At 44.5% G+C, this 16337-nt stretch overlaps 1 protein-coding gene across 1 annotated transcript; it reads left to right on the top strand.

Moving 5' to 3' along the window:
- Nucleotides 1–721: 721 nt before the first annotated feature.
- On the top strand, nt 722–2961 carry LOC136539505 (protein SHORT-ROOT 2-like). Its single transcript, XM_066531470.1, has one exon. It carries the CDS (start codon nt 800–802, stop codon nt 2618–2620), a length of 1821 nt encoding a protein of 606 aa, XP_066387567.1. The 5' UTR covers nt 722–799; the 3' UTR covers nt 2621–2961.
- Nucleotides 2962–16337: the final 13376 nt, after the last annotated feature.

The raw sequence follows: 16337 nt of genomic DNA, 5'->3' as shown, positions 1-16337 counted from the left end.
CTGCGGCCTGCCTTTTGCGCACAATCCTACTGTCACGCTTACTTTAGCCGGCCTTTACTTCGCCAAAGCTGATCAACACCCAAACTAAAGGCAGGATAAGCAAGCAGCAAGAGGATGAAAAAGCTGACGAGGCACTACTCCACCTCAGCCGGTGAATAAAAGGGTCCTCCGAGGGCTTTCCCCAACTCGGTTTTTGCACGGTAGCCACAAGTGTCACGTAGGATCAGATAAAAAAATAGATGCTTATATTTATTATAGTGGTTTACATAAGCTACATACGCTTAGGGAGAGAAGATGGTCCATGTTAAAAAAAGAAAAAAAGAGAGGAAAAAGAGGTGAGGTATGATGAAAGAAAAATATTTTTTTTTTGCAAATCACAAGCGATGATAGTTGTTTGCATTGTGTGAATAGTAGTCTTAATATTTTCTAATCTACGTGGATCACTTTATTTGTACTAGAACCACTAGCAGGATTAGCCTCCTCGGATGAAGATGAGCAAGCATGCATGCGCTTTAGTTTCTCCCCTCACGCACCTTCGATCGCACAAAAAGCACCCAAATTTTACCTTATCTATCTATCCAAGAACAGCGATAGCAATAGTAAAAAGAAAAAAGTGGTGGTGGTGGTATGGTAGGCATCCTCTCCTTTTTGCAGGTTATAACCCACAACAAGACCACCACCATATTATTGTTGTGCCTGTGTAGCAACAACAGCTCAAGCCCATTTGCACCCCCATTACCACTGGCACTACACCGTAGTATGCATGTTGTTGCCTCCTGGCGCGCCGGTCGTGGTTTAGATGGATACACTGTTTAGGTTGGTTAGCCTCCACCAGCATCACCAACAGGCAGCAGCAGCGTCCTCCTCGCCGGACCAGCACCACCAGTCCCCCTACAGCTCCCGCTCCACGTCCCGCAGCAGCACCACCTCCACCGGCTCACGCTCCTCCCCTTCCTCCTACCACACCCACAACCACCACTACTACTCCCACTCCCACTCCCACTGCAACAGCGGCAGCGGCAGCGGTGGAGGATCCGGCGGCGGCTACTGCTACGACCACCACCAGCCGGCGCCGTACCAAGAAGAATGCGGCAACGACCACCGCCTTTACATGGATGAAGACTTCTCCTCCTCGTCCTCGTCGCGCCACTTCCAGTCGCATGCGGCCCCGCCCACGCAGCAGCCGCCGCCGCCCTCGTCGTCTCCCGCGCCCACGCCACCGCATCAGCCGCCCGCGTCCACGTCGTCCGGCGCCGGTGGTGGCCACCTGTTCGAGGCGGCAGACTTCTCGTTCCCGCAGGTGGATATCGACCTCGACTTCAGCTCCCCGGCGTCGTCCTCCGGTGCGGGCGGCGCCGGACGGTGGGCCGCGCAGCTGCTGCTGGAGTGCGCGCGCGCCGTGGCCGCCCGCGACAGCCAGCGCGTGCAGCAGCTCATGTGGATGCTCAACGAGCTGGCGTCGCCGTACGGGGACGTGGACCAGAAGCTGGCGTCCTACTTCCTCCAGGGCCTCTTCGCGCGCCTCACCACCTCCGGCCCGCGCACGCTGCGCACGCTCGCCGCCGCGTCGGACCGGAACACGTCCTTCGAGTCCACGCGCCGCACCGCGCTCAGGTTCCAGGAGCTGAGCCCCTGGGCTTCCTTCGGTCACGTGGCCGCCAACGGGGCCATACTCGAGGCGTTCCTGGAGGCGGCGGCGGCGACGGCTGGGGCCGCGTCCTCTTCCTCCTCCTCCTCGTCTTCGCAGCAGCCGCCGCGGCTGCACATCCTGGACCTGAGCAACACCTTCTGCACGCAGTGGCCGACGCTGCTGGAGGCGCTGGCCACGAGGTCGTCGGACGACACGCCTCACCTGTCCATCACCACCGTGGTGCCCACCGCCGCGCCGTCCGCGGCCGCGCAGCGCGTCATGCGGGAGATCGCGCAGCGCCTCGAGAAGTTCGCGCGCCTCATGGGCGTGCCCTTCACCTTCCGCGCCGTGCACCACGCGGGGGACCTCGCGGAGCTGGACCTCGATGGCCTCGACCTCCGCGAGGGCACCACGGCGCTCGCGATCAACTGCGTCAACGCGCTGCGCGGGGTGGCGCCGGGAGGCGCGCGGCGGCGTGACGCGTTCGTGGCGTCGCTCCGCCGGCTCGAGCCGCGCGTGGTCACCGTCGTGGAAGAGGACGCCGACCTCGTGGCGGCATCCGAGTCGTCGTCGGCCGAGGAAGCCAACACGGAGACGGAGGCGGCGTTCATGAAGGTGTTCACCGAGGGCCTCCGCTTCTTCTCGGCGTACATGGACTCCCTGGAAGAGAGCTTCCCGAAGGCGAGCAACGAGAGGCTCGCGCTGGAGAGGGCGGCGGGGCGTGCCATTGTGGACCTCGTGTCCTGCCCGGCGTCGGAGTCCGTCGAGAGGCGGGAGACGGGGGCGTCGTGGGCGCGGCGCATGCGGTCGGCCGGCTTCTCCCCCGTGGCGTTCAGCGACGACGTGGCCGACGACATGCGGTCGTTGCTGCGCCGGTATCGGGAGGGATGGACCTTGCGAGAGCCAGGCGCGGACGACGGCGCGGCGGCCGGGGTGTTCCTCGCCTGGAAGGAGCAGCCCGTGGTGTGGACGAGTGCGTGGAGGCCATGATCGTGCATCAGATCGAGATCGTGCTCTATCGGCAGAACAGCTAGCTAGCAGCATAGCGCATGCATTGCTTCGCTTGCATTGATCGCGTGACTGAGTGGCGGCAACACGTACTAGGAGCAGGTAGCGTGCTTTTTTTTCACTTGTTAATTGGATGGATCTTAGCCCAGTTTACCACATTACTTAGGTTTTTCCAGGGGCGTAAGTATGTAGGGATCGGAGAAACTAAAGATCAGATGTTTATTTTTTTAATTAGAAATTTGGGAGGAATTAATTGATCGACATTGTTTAAAGATCGGAGCAGCATAACGCATGCATGTTTGGGCGTAAGTGTGTAGCTTAGTTCCTCATATTCTTCTCTCCACTCATTTTTGCAGCCAGAGTAAGTTGCATTGGTATCATGGTTTCATGTACGTGTTACTTTACTTCCTTTATTTTTCCTCTATTGATTTGCACGTCCACAGAAAAAATGCAATTCTTATTTGTCGAGAAGTCAAACCATTTGAATTTTCACTGAAGTTATGTAAAAATGTTCTATAACATTCTTGATACAAAATAAGTACCATTAGATTAGTTATAGAATATGTTTTCATAATAAAATTATTTAGAGATATAAATGACAATACTATTTACTATTAGTTGAATTTAAGCTAATTTGACCGCTACGGATGCAATAGTTGCATTCTTTCGTGGATGCAGGGAGGATCTCTATTTACTATTAGTTGAATTTAAGCTAATTTGACCGCTATGGATGCAATAGTTAGTTGCATTCTTCCGTGGATGCAGGAGGATCTTTTAGTTTTTTACCGGTTAAAATTGACTCTTCGATCAGTCGTTGCATGCATGGTTCTCGTCATGCCATTCGTTTGGACTGATGCAAAGCAACCCGTAGCTTGTCGCCTCCATCTAATGTGTTTGGCAGCTGAGATCCTGTTTGCCGAGTCTTGACAAGATTTGCATGTAAACGAACAATTGCACGGATTACTTCTATTATTCTATACTTTTCAAAACATCGTATCTCATAGAAACTAGGGAAAATAAGACAATCTCTAAGAGTACCCTATTTTTTATTTCTAAAAACATGGTGTTTCTCAACTCCCAAAAGGATATTGAGAAAAAAAAGTCAATCTTCAAGAGTTTTCAATAAATCAAATATTGGCCCCACGATGGTTTTTTTTTTGCCACATTCTTTTTTTTTCGCACGACATCACAGGGTTGCGCCAAACCTTCGATGTCGCGACCTCCCTGCCAACAGCCACCACTTGCCAGTCGGCGCTGCCGCCTCCCAGCCGGCCTCCGCCACCTCCCAGCCAGCCGCACCCACCTTCCAGCCGGGCATGCCAGTCACAGCCCGGGGGCTGCCTCGCAAGCACACTAGACGTCATGACTGCTGAGAAATCACTTCTGCCACTTTGATTTCTAGTATGTGTTTAAAGATGAATGAAATAGGTAAACAAAACAATTCCATAACACTAACCTTGTCTTGAATGGTACTACCACTCTGATTTCTACGTTCAATTGTGTCGTAGCAGGCACAAAACTTGTTGACATGGTCCAAAATATACATCCATCTATGCATAATCGAACTCTTTGTTCGGCTTGGCCAAATTGTCCTATTGTTTTCACGGTACTCATAAATTCTACGCCAAAAGGAGGCACGAGACTGATTAGCACCTTGCACGAGATCTTTGCTAACGTTCAACCAAGCTGAGACAACAATTTCATCCTCCTTATGATTGAATTTTTTTTGCCTTTTCTGATTTGGTCTTGTAGCGCATTGGCGTTGAACACCTGCACTTGCCTGCACTTCAACTGCTTCAACTTCAGTACGAGCGTACTGATTTTGCCTGAGTTGTGTCATGGGGATACTGATCGATGTCGTCCAAAGAAACATCACAACCAGCCTCGTGACCATGCTTGTCCAATATCCACCCCCTCCATTGGGACGAGTCTACAAATGTAGAAAAAAAATCAATACCAAATGTTATGAACAATAAAATTATGATTACCACATGATTAACATCAATCATCAATAGCACGTACCCTGTGACCAGGCCACATCCGACCGTAGCCAGGCCACAGCCACCCAGCAGGCAGCCACGGCCGGCCACAGGGTGCCATGGCCTGGCATACTGAGGCAGCAGTCGGCCATGGCCTGGCACAGAGAGGTAGGCCAAGACATCGGTTGGCCATCAGGAAAGAGAATAGCGACGGCCAAGGCAAACCTAGCTGGCCAAGATAGCGACAGCAAACCTAGCAAGCCAAGATAGCGACGCCCAAGGCAGTTCTAGCGATGGCGGCCAAGGCAAACCTAGCAGCAGCGGCGGTGCACGAAGCCCACGGCAAACCAAGTCGATCGATCGAGTACGTACCTCGTCGCTACGTAGCGGCGGCGGCGGCGGCGATCGTCTACCTTGGACGGTGAGCGTTGGCGCGATGGAGGAACTCGCGTGCAAAGGAGAACAATCACGGCAAAAGTCTGCGCGGGAAACCTCTATCCGCGTGACCGCCCGTCCGTGTAAAGTTACGTGCTGACGGTTTTTTTTTCCAAGTGCCAAAAGTTTAGGAGGATGGATTGGGAGTTATTGGAGAAGGGTTTTTTTCATTCTTGCCAAAAACAAGGATTGGGAAGGCATATAGGGTAGGTACTCTTGGAGATGCTCTAAAAGTACTGTGACGATTGGACATATTAACTTGTTCCTCATTAGCATTTCTCTCCTCTCGCATTTATTATATATATGTGCAATGGTGAGGCGTTCTTCTGTATATGCGCATGAGATGAAAAACGGAAGATATATATGACAATGGACTCTGCATTGGTTTGTTTTAGGTCTGTCTTGGTGGTCCGTAACTTGCGCGGCAAGGATTCTCTCATAGTCACATCGTATAATTCTCTCTCTCTCAATGAAATACATGCTAGGGCACATTCATGAAGAAATAAACATGCACGATAGAGTATCGATCATACAATTATATTAGGTATAAAATAATATTATATATCATGGTTTATATCCATGATTATGTTACTCGAAAGGGTACCAAAAAATTCCATATATGTGCAATGTTCTTGGAGCAAATTCACTGAGGGTACGATATGTAGTTGCCTTTGACAAATGGCACCTATATATGTTTGCCAAGGACTAATTAATATAACTAGTATAGTGCATGTACTAATGATACGGCTTCATTCAGGGATGTACATGGAAACAACCAAACAACGATTTTTTTTCCAGAGTTCAACTTTCACACAATTATATATGACCATGTATATACAATCCGGGAAACACTTACACGTAACAAGACATAATAAAATTATTTCTCGCATTAACCATATAATTTACAATATGCCTAAGTTCTTAAACACTTCATGCAAACTTCATCCCAAATAATCAAAGATGTCGTACCAAGCTTCTTAAAGTAGATATAGCTTCTTAAAGTAACTCTATAATTCACTTTTGATAAATGAAAGAAAAAATTATATTTGATCTTTTTTAAAATTAAATAGTAGATATAGTCGTAAATATATGTGCGCAACCGCGATAGATATTTATCTGGTTGTTCCTCGGTTTCTCTCTCTCTCCCATCCTGTTTTTCTTTCTTCAGATGATTTTCAGGTATTAGAAAGCTAACTAATGAAAATTATTGGACAAAAGAAAAAAAAACATTTCTTCTTGGCATAGTCAACTAATTTATCAAGTTTTAAGTACTTCATCTGTTTTAAATTATAAGTCATTCTAGCTTTTCCAGATACATACTCCCTCCATTTCAAATTATAAGTCGCTTTGACTTTTTTTGTTCATTCATTTTGCTATGTATCTAGACATATTATTATATCTAGATGCATACCAAAATGGATGTACCAAAAAAATCAAAGCGACTTATAATTTGGAATGGAGGAAGTAGTTTTTACTATGTATATAGACATAATGTATATTTAGGTGCATATCAAAAGCTATATATCTAAAAATTAGAACAAAACTAATTGTCTCTAGCTTGTGTGTTCTATTTTATAATGGCCTTTTATTTTTATAATCACGTGTCAAATCGGTTCGTTTATTTTGTAAACTCGGTCGGGGCGTGTAATGTGTTACTTTTATATAACACAGTGGTCTAACTTCTCTTTTTGTAACACAGTGGTCCAACTTCTCTCCTTGATACCAAATGTGCTAAACCTCTTCATCGATCTCCACTCTGTGGGCCCGAACTGTAAGTGACCCGTTTTGCTTCCTTGTCCATGGTGCCGCCGTTGGTATTTTATGAGAAGAAAGGGGTAGACCTTTCCAGGTTTAGCCACGCTGCAGACGCTCCACTGCTCCTACTGACGCGTGGGGTCACCAAACCAAGTCCCACGTGTTCTTGACAGAAACATGCGAGTGGGTATGTTGGCAGGTTTGTCGCCATTCCTTATTGACGCAATACCAGGACAGCACGAGGAGTTTTGGAAGGGGCGCGTCAGATGGGGCCGGGCTCGACGTGGGTTTTTCCATTATAATGACAATTCTACAAATTGCCTTGATCGGAGTCACGGATCCCTCCTTCCTATTTGCCTTGATTGACTTCCATATTTGCCTTGATTGACTTCCATTGGTTTCTATTTTACCGTCTTCCTATTTGCCTTGATTGACTTCCATATTTGCCTTGATTGACTTTCATTGGTTTTCATTTTACCGTAGCCTGCGGGATGTGCGAGCCTTGCGTTGAAGCCTTGGCGTGGGAGATCCAAATAACATTGGCCATTAGATTGAGTTGAAGCCTGTGAGCAGGGATTAGGAGTCATAGATTTTAACGACGTTGAAATCCTGGGTACAATTTCGTTGGTGCATAATGGTTGTAGTCTCTCAACGGGGGACATTTTTTTGGAAGACCTAGTATAGTTTTGATTGGTTCCTTATAGTAGAGATGCTTCGGTTGCCAATAGCTAATATATAATATGTTATCTATTTTGTTTCTGTTGTTGGATCTTGCAATTTTGTTCTGTATAGTCGAGGATCTTCTTGAGTATATTGGTAGGGCGCCTATGCTGGCCTTGATAATATAAACGATATATGTACGTCAGCAGTCTTAGTTAATTTGTTCCTTTTAGGTACTGATGCATACATCAAATAAGAGTGGTTGAAGACTTGTATTCATTGAGATCTGCTGGTTGTGTCTCTCAGTACTGTTGCTTATATATAAGGGTAGGATGTGTATGTGTGTTCATAGGAGTGAATATAAATTCATACATATATATGTGTATATGAGTGTCTATATAAGTACTAAAATCCATAAAAAAACCATTATGACACTAACTAGCAGCACCATTTCTCTTACAAATCACAACAGTAACACAACTGAATACTTTGTAATTTGAAAATAAATTATATATGCATCTAACCATAACAATCACCGTTGTTAGAGTCAAAGTTGATGGGTTTTTTGCATCTCATGGATGATCTTTAATTTCCATATGGCTATTAATGTTAAACTTAGTATGTGTTGTCAGTTAGATTTTGTAATAATTTTGGACCAATACCTCTTCCTCAAAGGGGTCCAAAGCCAGATTCCATCCATTATCTAAAAAACATAGCAATCACATGTTTTATGAGTTCCAATTCAAATATTAGCATGGTAAGAACGCCACCTAGCTAAGTCCCCATGCATATTTGCATGCAATTATTTACAGAAAAAATAATTTTAGAAGACAAAGGGTTAAATCATTTTTGGAGGCGGGCACATATAGCGACTGTCTCCATAAATGGTCAGGGGGGCTCCAGAAAAAATGTTTGTCTCTGAAAATCATTTACAGAAACGGATGTCCTAAGATGGTTGTCTTTGAAAATCATCGATTAATGAAGGCGGATCTTAGAACGTCTATCGTCGTAAATTGATTTTCGGAGGCGGACACCTTAAGACGACCCCCTCCATAATCGATGTTTTTTTACGGTTGTTGTTCTAAGCATCTATCTCCTAAAATTGATTTACGGAGACGAACGTCTTAAGATATCCGTCTCTACAAATAGTTGCATCAAAAACTAATTCATAACATTTTCATATAAACTCAGACAGAGACAAACTTTATATCAAAATTATAGCTCCCGACACGATCTACAACTTTTTAGTTGAAAGGTTTTTCAATTAAAACTGCTTAGGGTCACAAAATATTGTTGTAAGTTCACATATTTTGAATTTTAAAATTTGAAATTATCAGAGAATCTCGGACGTTGACATGGTCTAAACTAAAGTTATAGTTCTCAATACAGTTTACAACTTTGTAGTTGAAAAGTTTTTTTATTGAAGTCGTTTAGAGTCCCAAATATGTGTTCTAAGTTTATAGATTTTGAAATCCAAATTTTAGAATTCCTAAACGACCTCGAATATTCACATAGTTGATATCAAAGTTGTAGTGGCCGACCTGAGCTACATGTTTCTTGTTGATAAGTTTTTTATTTAAAGTCATTTAGAGTCTCAAATATTTATTTTAAATTCACATATTTTGATATTCATTTTTTTTGAATTTTTCCGAACAATCTCGGATAGTGAGACATCCTATACCAAAGTGTTGTAGTACTTGACAAGATTTAAAATTTTGTAGTTAAAGTTTTTTCATTTAAGTACATTTAGTAGCCAAAATATTCAATATAAGATTATGGAATATTGATATAAAAAGATAGCATATTATATATAACAATAAATGGGTGTGTTGTGTAGTGGTAGAGAGGTGCTATTACTAAACCAAAGGTCGCGGGTTTGATTCGTTGAAGTGGCGCACATCTCCATAAATGGCATTAATGGAGACGGACGTGTTAAAGCGCATGCCTCCAAAAAGCTAGATTAACGGAGGCATTATCCCGAAGGCGGATGCCTTCCTTAATAAAAAAGGACCGTATGAGATTTTCTAGTATGATTTGTATATCTTCCCTAACGGTAATAAGAAACAAAACACCAACAATGTCATTAACTCATATCTCCATGGATACTTCATCAACAGGTAACAACCGTCTAGCAAACTACCTAGTACTAAGCATTAGTCTTATACGGAAGCCCTTTGGAACAAAGAAATAGAGGAATTATAGAGGATTGGAATCCTATAGAAAAGGTTCCTATGAAGCCATTTAGAATAAAGGATTGGGTTTTGCTACAAATCCTGTGAAATTCCTATGGAATGGCTTGTTCCAAAGGAATTTTGGAGGAATTCTACCATGGATTTGAACCCCATGAAAAGTTTCTTTTGTGTCAAACACTCTCTCTCTCTCATCGAATTCCTGTGTTTTTCCTATGCTCCATCCAAAAACGTTCGATTTTCCTATTTTTATATTTTTTTTCAATTCATAGGATTCAAAATGTCATGGCACTTAATTCCTAAGTTTTTTTTCTCTATTCTTGTGTTTCTAGAATCCTATGTTCCAAAGACGCCCCGAAACTTAACAACACTAGTAGAGAAACGACCTATCGTCGATGGCCAAAAACTATTTAATCCCGGTTTAAAATTGCAACCAGGACTAAAGAGAGGCTTGGAACCTTTAATCTCGGTTTGTAATATATAAACCGGGACTAATTTCACCCTTTAGTTCCGGTTGTAACGATCACCAAAGACGTGTCGGTGCAGGAGGCTTTATTTAGTCCCGGATTGCCTCCAAACTAAATTTAAAGGGAAAGCATATATCTTTTGTAAGTTAGGTACGTGGTGGAGTTGAGATCGTAATGCACACAAGGGCTAAAGTGAGAGATCTTAAGTTCAAATCTCCCTGCCTCCATCTTTTTATTACTCAATAATAAACAGCTACTAAGAAGCGCGATAGGAGGGAAAAAATGTAGGAAACTCAGCATGCGCCACTCAAACAACCTCTTAGTGAACTTCCTTTCCTAATTCCCATGTTTTCCCCAATTCTCCGTTTTGCAACTGCGTTCTTATGTGTTCTTATAGGATTCCTATATATGTTTTTTGCATTCCTAATAAAATGACCATCACATATGCGAGCGCATAGAACGAAACCACACTGCGTGCGTTCCTATACAGGCAAGCAGAGGTGCGTGAAAAAGGCAAGGTGTGCATAGGTCCCCATCCGCAGTGGGACATCTGATGGAACAAAAAGAAAAGGGCACTCCAATATGCATAAGCGGCAGTTAATATAGAAAGTCACCCCAATAATATGCAAGTGATATATACGTGGAATTGGAAAGGTATGGTGCCTTCCAGTGATGGATGGGCCAGCCACACGGTAGAAATAAAAGGGAGTGTCATTATCGCGTGAGGACGGAGGAGACGAGAGCGATAGGGCGGATCCAAGAATGTCATCTGGTCGACGATCGAACGCCGGCCGGCCGCTGGAATATAACAAAAGGTGTGCTGGCACCGGCACAGCATAAGCTATAGAAAAATTGTCGAAGAGTGAATAAAAAATATAGAAAATGATTTTATTTAAATGACTCTTCAAATAATGACTTAGAGGGTGGGTTTTTAAAATACTCTTAGAGATGCTCTAAGCCAGAGCTTAGTATTGCTTCTGTACATTTCTTTGTCTTATTCTTAATGAAAAACATGCTTATATATGACAAGAGAAAAAGAGCCCCCTTTATTCACAGTTTCAACAAGTGACACATGTCTCATAGATTTTAATCGACTTGACATTAGACCTGATCATGCCACTTAAAAAACCTCGATTTGATCTGACCCACCAGTGCGTCGGGTCAAGTTTAAATCATGATTTTCGACTCATGACCCGACTCAACTCCCAAAGTAGGAAAATCCAAGAAATAGCCAAACTCGTTAGCGTGTCGGGTCATACTCGAGCCAAAGATTTTAATCTGACAGTTTTTTTTTCTGATCTAACCCAATTCCAACTTGACTTGGCATTTGATCAGGCCCAATGGGCAGGGACAATGCTGCGAACAGCGAAGAGATATAGATGTTGGAGGGCACAAGGTGAAGGTGAACGAGATTTGCGGGTCCAACTCAGTTCTTCGGAGGTGCTCATAGGGATAGTGTATGTGTGCGTATGTTCAAAGGGTTGAGTGTGCGCTCGTGTATGTGAGCGTCCACGTCTGTAACTGGGTCTCGCAGAAAAAAAAAACGAAGCAGAGAAGAGAGGAGGAAGCCTTGTGGCATGGGCGCCTAAGCGTGGATGGATTAGCTGCATGTTCTAGCGAGGATATTATATTTTAGGCGGGTAAAAGAAGTCTACAAAGGTTCTTATGCTGACATAGTTATCTGTTATCATCACTTACAAAAAGCTGCAGCCGGCGGCCCGGAAAATTGGACCCGCCACGGCACGTCGAAAGAATAAGGTGTGAAAAGTTCACATCTTGGATGGCTCTGCCTACATATAGTTTATATCTATCCCGTGCGTACCATCATTAAAGCCTCCTTTGCCACGGCTCATCCAAAACGGCTTCACCGGTGAAGCCAAAGCCGGTGAAGCCAGAAAAACTAGATTTTCCCGGCTTCTAGTTCATTTTAACTCCGACTTACAAAACAGTTCCACGCTACAGTGCCTCGATTTGTGCAAAATAGATGAAGCCGAAGCCGACATAAGCCGTGCCAAAGAGGCCCTAAGTACATGGTGTAGTTGCCAATTTGCCAATTGTAAAGGCTCCCGTACCGTACGTGTAAACTAAAATGAATCTAGCTACCAACCAAATATGGACAATGTTCGTATTTATTTATATATCGAACCCTCTTTGTCTCAAAACTACGTCCACAACAGCTAAGCACACTGAGTCACTGACAAGGACACCATGTCTAGGAAAGATATAAATTAGAATGGCCATAGATATCTGCAATAAATTGCCAAACTAATAAGATATCCTTACATTATTTAAGATACTTTGACACTTTGACTTGCAACAAAATATATTAGATTTTTTATATTTAAGTCAGGACAAGAAAAAGTAGAAAACACAATAGCCTCTCAACCTCTTAGGTTGCTTTTGGTTTGGAGATCGATAAACTTGGAGGAAGTGGGATGAGATAGTCCTATCCTTGATTTTTGGGATGAGACTGTTCCACCGTAGTATTTGGTTGAGCGGATAGAGTCATTCTAGTTTTATGTTTGGTTGAATGAATTGCGAGGATGGATGACTTTGTGTTTTGAAACTAACACATGCATCCATGGACCCATTTGTCATCGTCATATACTTCTGTTTCTTTTCTTCTTCCCCGGTTGCTTCTGCACCGCCCAGCTTTCATTCAGCTTCGTCCACCGCTACCGCCGCTCTCCCCATAGTTCCACACCTGAGGTCATTATGCCCCTAGCACCCCAACGTCAAAGGTCATCGCCCGCACCCACGCCCAGGCTAGACCGCCGGAGGTCTCCCACGGCAGACCTCACCTAGACTGGGACCAAGGCAGGGCCGAGTAGGGCGCAGGTGGTGGTGCCAGAGCCGGGATTCTGAAGCGACAATTTCGCCTCTCCCATCAATAGCTTTATTAGCGAAAGCATTTACATCATGACCCAAGTAAGCCTCGGGTATCTAAGCAATTCTTCCTCTTGCATTTACAAAAAAACGTTCATGATCCTCACGGAAGAGCACAACGTGAAAGAAGCTAGGACGAGCGAGTCCAGCTTAGATCTCATCGAAAATTTCAGGTGGGATGTCCCTGACTCCATTGCTTGTCTCCCACCCAAACATCTAAAAAAAGGCTCGTCCCGTCCTATCCCACCTCACCTCTAGAACCAAACACACCGTTATGTATACAGAGAGAACAATACCGACAGATACAGAGAAAAAACAGCTAGTGAAAAAAAGGGACTAAATCAATGTTCCGAGAGATTAAAATGGATATTTCATGGAGGAAAATATTGCTGCCTACTACTAGAAGATGCCCTTTCATCTTTCTAGATACAAATCATGCTACGTACTGTTACCGCCATGTGTAGCAATCATATCACCATGAAGGTAAGGCAGGGAGCTCGCTTTCGAGGTTCTACCTCGCACTAGGTAGCAACAGCAACGCGATGTATCGCTGACTGGGTGCCCAGGTGGGCTAGAACTTGGACCACGACGACGATATACATGTTCGTTTTAGCTGATAAGTCATGACTGATTTGTTGTGAGAGAAAAATACTGTTCATTGACTGAGAAAATACGGCTTATAAAGCGAACATGACGATACCGGGCCGGGATGCATGGGAGCCCAGAGGCCATAGCATAGTAACAGGAGGTAGTGGGAGCCCCTTTTTAGGTTTATCAGAGAGATCGAGATGATGGGCACCTGCAGGGCATGCACGCCTGCATGGAGATGGAGGAGCTAGGCTTGGAGAGAGAGAGAGACACTGACAGACACAATGCAAGCAACTTGGTCGGTCCTCCCCTTTTTCACCCACAAGAATCAAGATGCACTTTGCCCAGCAGGATCTCTCTCTCTGTTAGGGCATGGGCTTATTTCCTGCTGCTAGCCTCCTTGTCCTTGGGGTCCATCGTCCACCACCACCTTCTTTCTTTGTGCATTGGCACTGCTTATTTTTCCTTTCGTCTGTAGTGTGAGCGAGTGTGACCCACGCCATGCATCAGTGCCCGCTTGTTTGCTTTTGCAGTGATATGATATGCATGGTGCGTGTGGCGGTGCAGTAGTAGACTAAAGGCTACTACATTTATCGTGCATGTGGCCCTATCTAGCTGTACAAAAATGCACGAGTAAGTTGCCTCTTTTGCCCAGAACCTAAAATAAACATAAAGACATACTTGCACAAAGAAGGGGAGGAATTGCAATCCACCCTTTACTGTTAAACTGGAGTTCCAGTATCACAAAACAAATGTTGCACGCACACGCACTCTTTTGCCCAGAACCTAAAATAAACATAAAGACATACTTGCACAAACATAGATTATGGTGAAATGGAACATGCAAAACTTCCACGTACGTACTGGGGGTCGGAGAAAGCGAAGTTACAGCTGGCTGGCTAGGCGAATGTGTTTTCTTGCGAGTTTGCTGAAGCTACGGATGTCGTTACAGTATTGGATCTTGCAAGCGCCTTGCTATAAAAAGAATGTAAGATATATACGACAGCTAGACACACAGTAGTGATCAACACAGGTGCCCAAAAGCACAAACAAATACTTTTAAGCTGTATGCACGAGAAAGAAAAGGCTGACATCGTTATAAAGCTCAAGAGGCGGATCACACTTGGGTACCGTTTAGTTTCCTTGTATTTTGCAAAATTTTTCAAGATTCTTCGTCACATCGAATCTTTGGACGCATGTATGAAGCATTAAATATAAATAAAAAATAAAACTAATTACATAGTTTAGACGAAATTTACGAGACAAATCTTTTAAGCCTAATTAGACTATGATTGGACACTAATTGTCAAATAACAACGAAAGTGCTACAGTACCATTTCGCCAAAAAATTCGCCAACTAAACAAGGCCTTGTTCAGTGCAGTTTTCAACTCAAGTAATAATGGGGACCACCGGATCGAAAAGAATCAAGGACGTGATGCCCAATTTTTTATAATTTGGCTCTTTTTTTAAGAAAATTTACGTTTGGCCCCCTGTGAGATGTAAACTCATCTTTTGACCCTTGGGGTCGGCGTCAGGACTCATGGCGTCGATGTAACATATCTCGGCGTCACAGATCTTGGCTCTGAGGTGCCTGACCGTGCACAGCAGGGCATCCTAGGTGGCGTTGACGTGGCCGGTACCTCGGCGCCACAGATCTTGGTGCCGACCTCGGCGCCACAGATCTTGGCGCCGAGCATGGATTCTAAACCCACAGCCAAGTTTCCCTTGCCGAGGTTGCTCTTATTTCTTCCTCCTCCCTCTCGGTTTCTTCCTCTCCCTAACCCACCCAATATCTTGAATCGACGAATTTGACCTTGGATACTTGGATTTGATCCATACATCTTCGCGAGTAAGGTATCCTCTCTCCCCTTATCATTTTTTACGTATTGATTTGGTATATATTACGTCTATTTTGCAACCCTAGATACGTTATTACCTAATGGTTGAAGTGATTTTTTATTTTTTGTATTATATAACGGTAGGATGCTAAGGCATAGTAAAGCTAGTAAGTCAAGGTAATCTCTTATCATTGTGTTAAATTATGTTTTAATTTACGTGCAACAAATAGAAAAACCCTAGGTTTAGGGTTTAATGTTCATTGCTTTCGGTTCTTAGAACAAATTTGGTTCAATTGTAGTTATGGCCGAATGACCGGAAATGCCTTCGACCCGTTGCCTCTGCCTAGTGGTGTTCCAGTGCCCATGTGCTTTTGCAGCCATCCTTGCAAGATGGCCAAGTCCGATGAAGAGGACACGTATAGATAGAGGTATTGGATGTGTGCCAATTTTGCGTTTGAGCCTACACTTCGTCAGTGCCGCATTAACAAGATGGTGAGAAATTGATGTTGTTTAAATTTTTTTGTGTCAAATGAAGTCTTGCATGATTTATTTGTTTTGTAACAATTGCATTTGTTGCAGACCCCTCCACCGCTCTATGATTTTGAGCAGTGGATCGACACTGAGATCAAGTCGGAAGACAAGGAGTGGATGCAGAAACTATTATGGTGGGAGGTGGAGGACAAGGAGATGATGGAGAAGAGATGCAGAGAGGAGGCTCTAGAAAAGGAGCACAAGTGGAGGAAAGGAGGCGTGTTGCTTCGTACAGGGAGGAGAGGGAGAGGAAGCTTGAGCGTGCGCTCTGAGCGAAGGCAGCGATGGAGGAGAATCCCGATGCCCAGAGGAAGGGAAAGTGGCCTCGTTGCACTCAGTAGTCTTCATGACTTGCTAGTTGTATGATTTA

This window comes from Miscanthus floridulus, chromosome 2 (assembly GCF_019320115.1).
Source record: "Miscanthus floridulus cultivar M001 chromosome 2, ASM1932011v1, whole genome shotgun sequence".
Classification (NCBI taxonomy): domain Eukaryota; kingdom Viridiplantae; phylum Streptophyta; class Magnoliopsida; order Poales; family Poaceae; genus Miscanthus; species Miscanthus floridulus.
The sequence above is the reverse complement of the archived record's forward strand: the minus strand, read 5'-3'. Positions and strand labels throughout refer to the sequence as shown.

What these genes read in the sequence shown, in the direction of transcription:
- LOC136539505 (XM_066531470.1), top strand. Translation starts at nt 800, where the DNA reads ATGGATACACTGTTTAGGTTGGTTAGCCTCCACCAGCATCACCAACAG.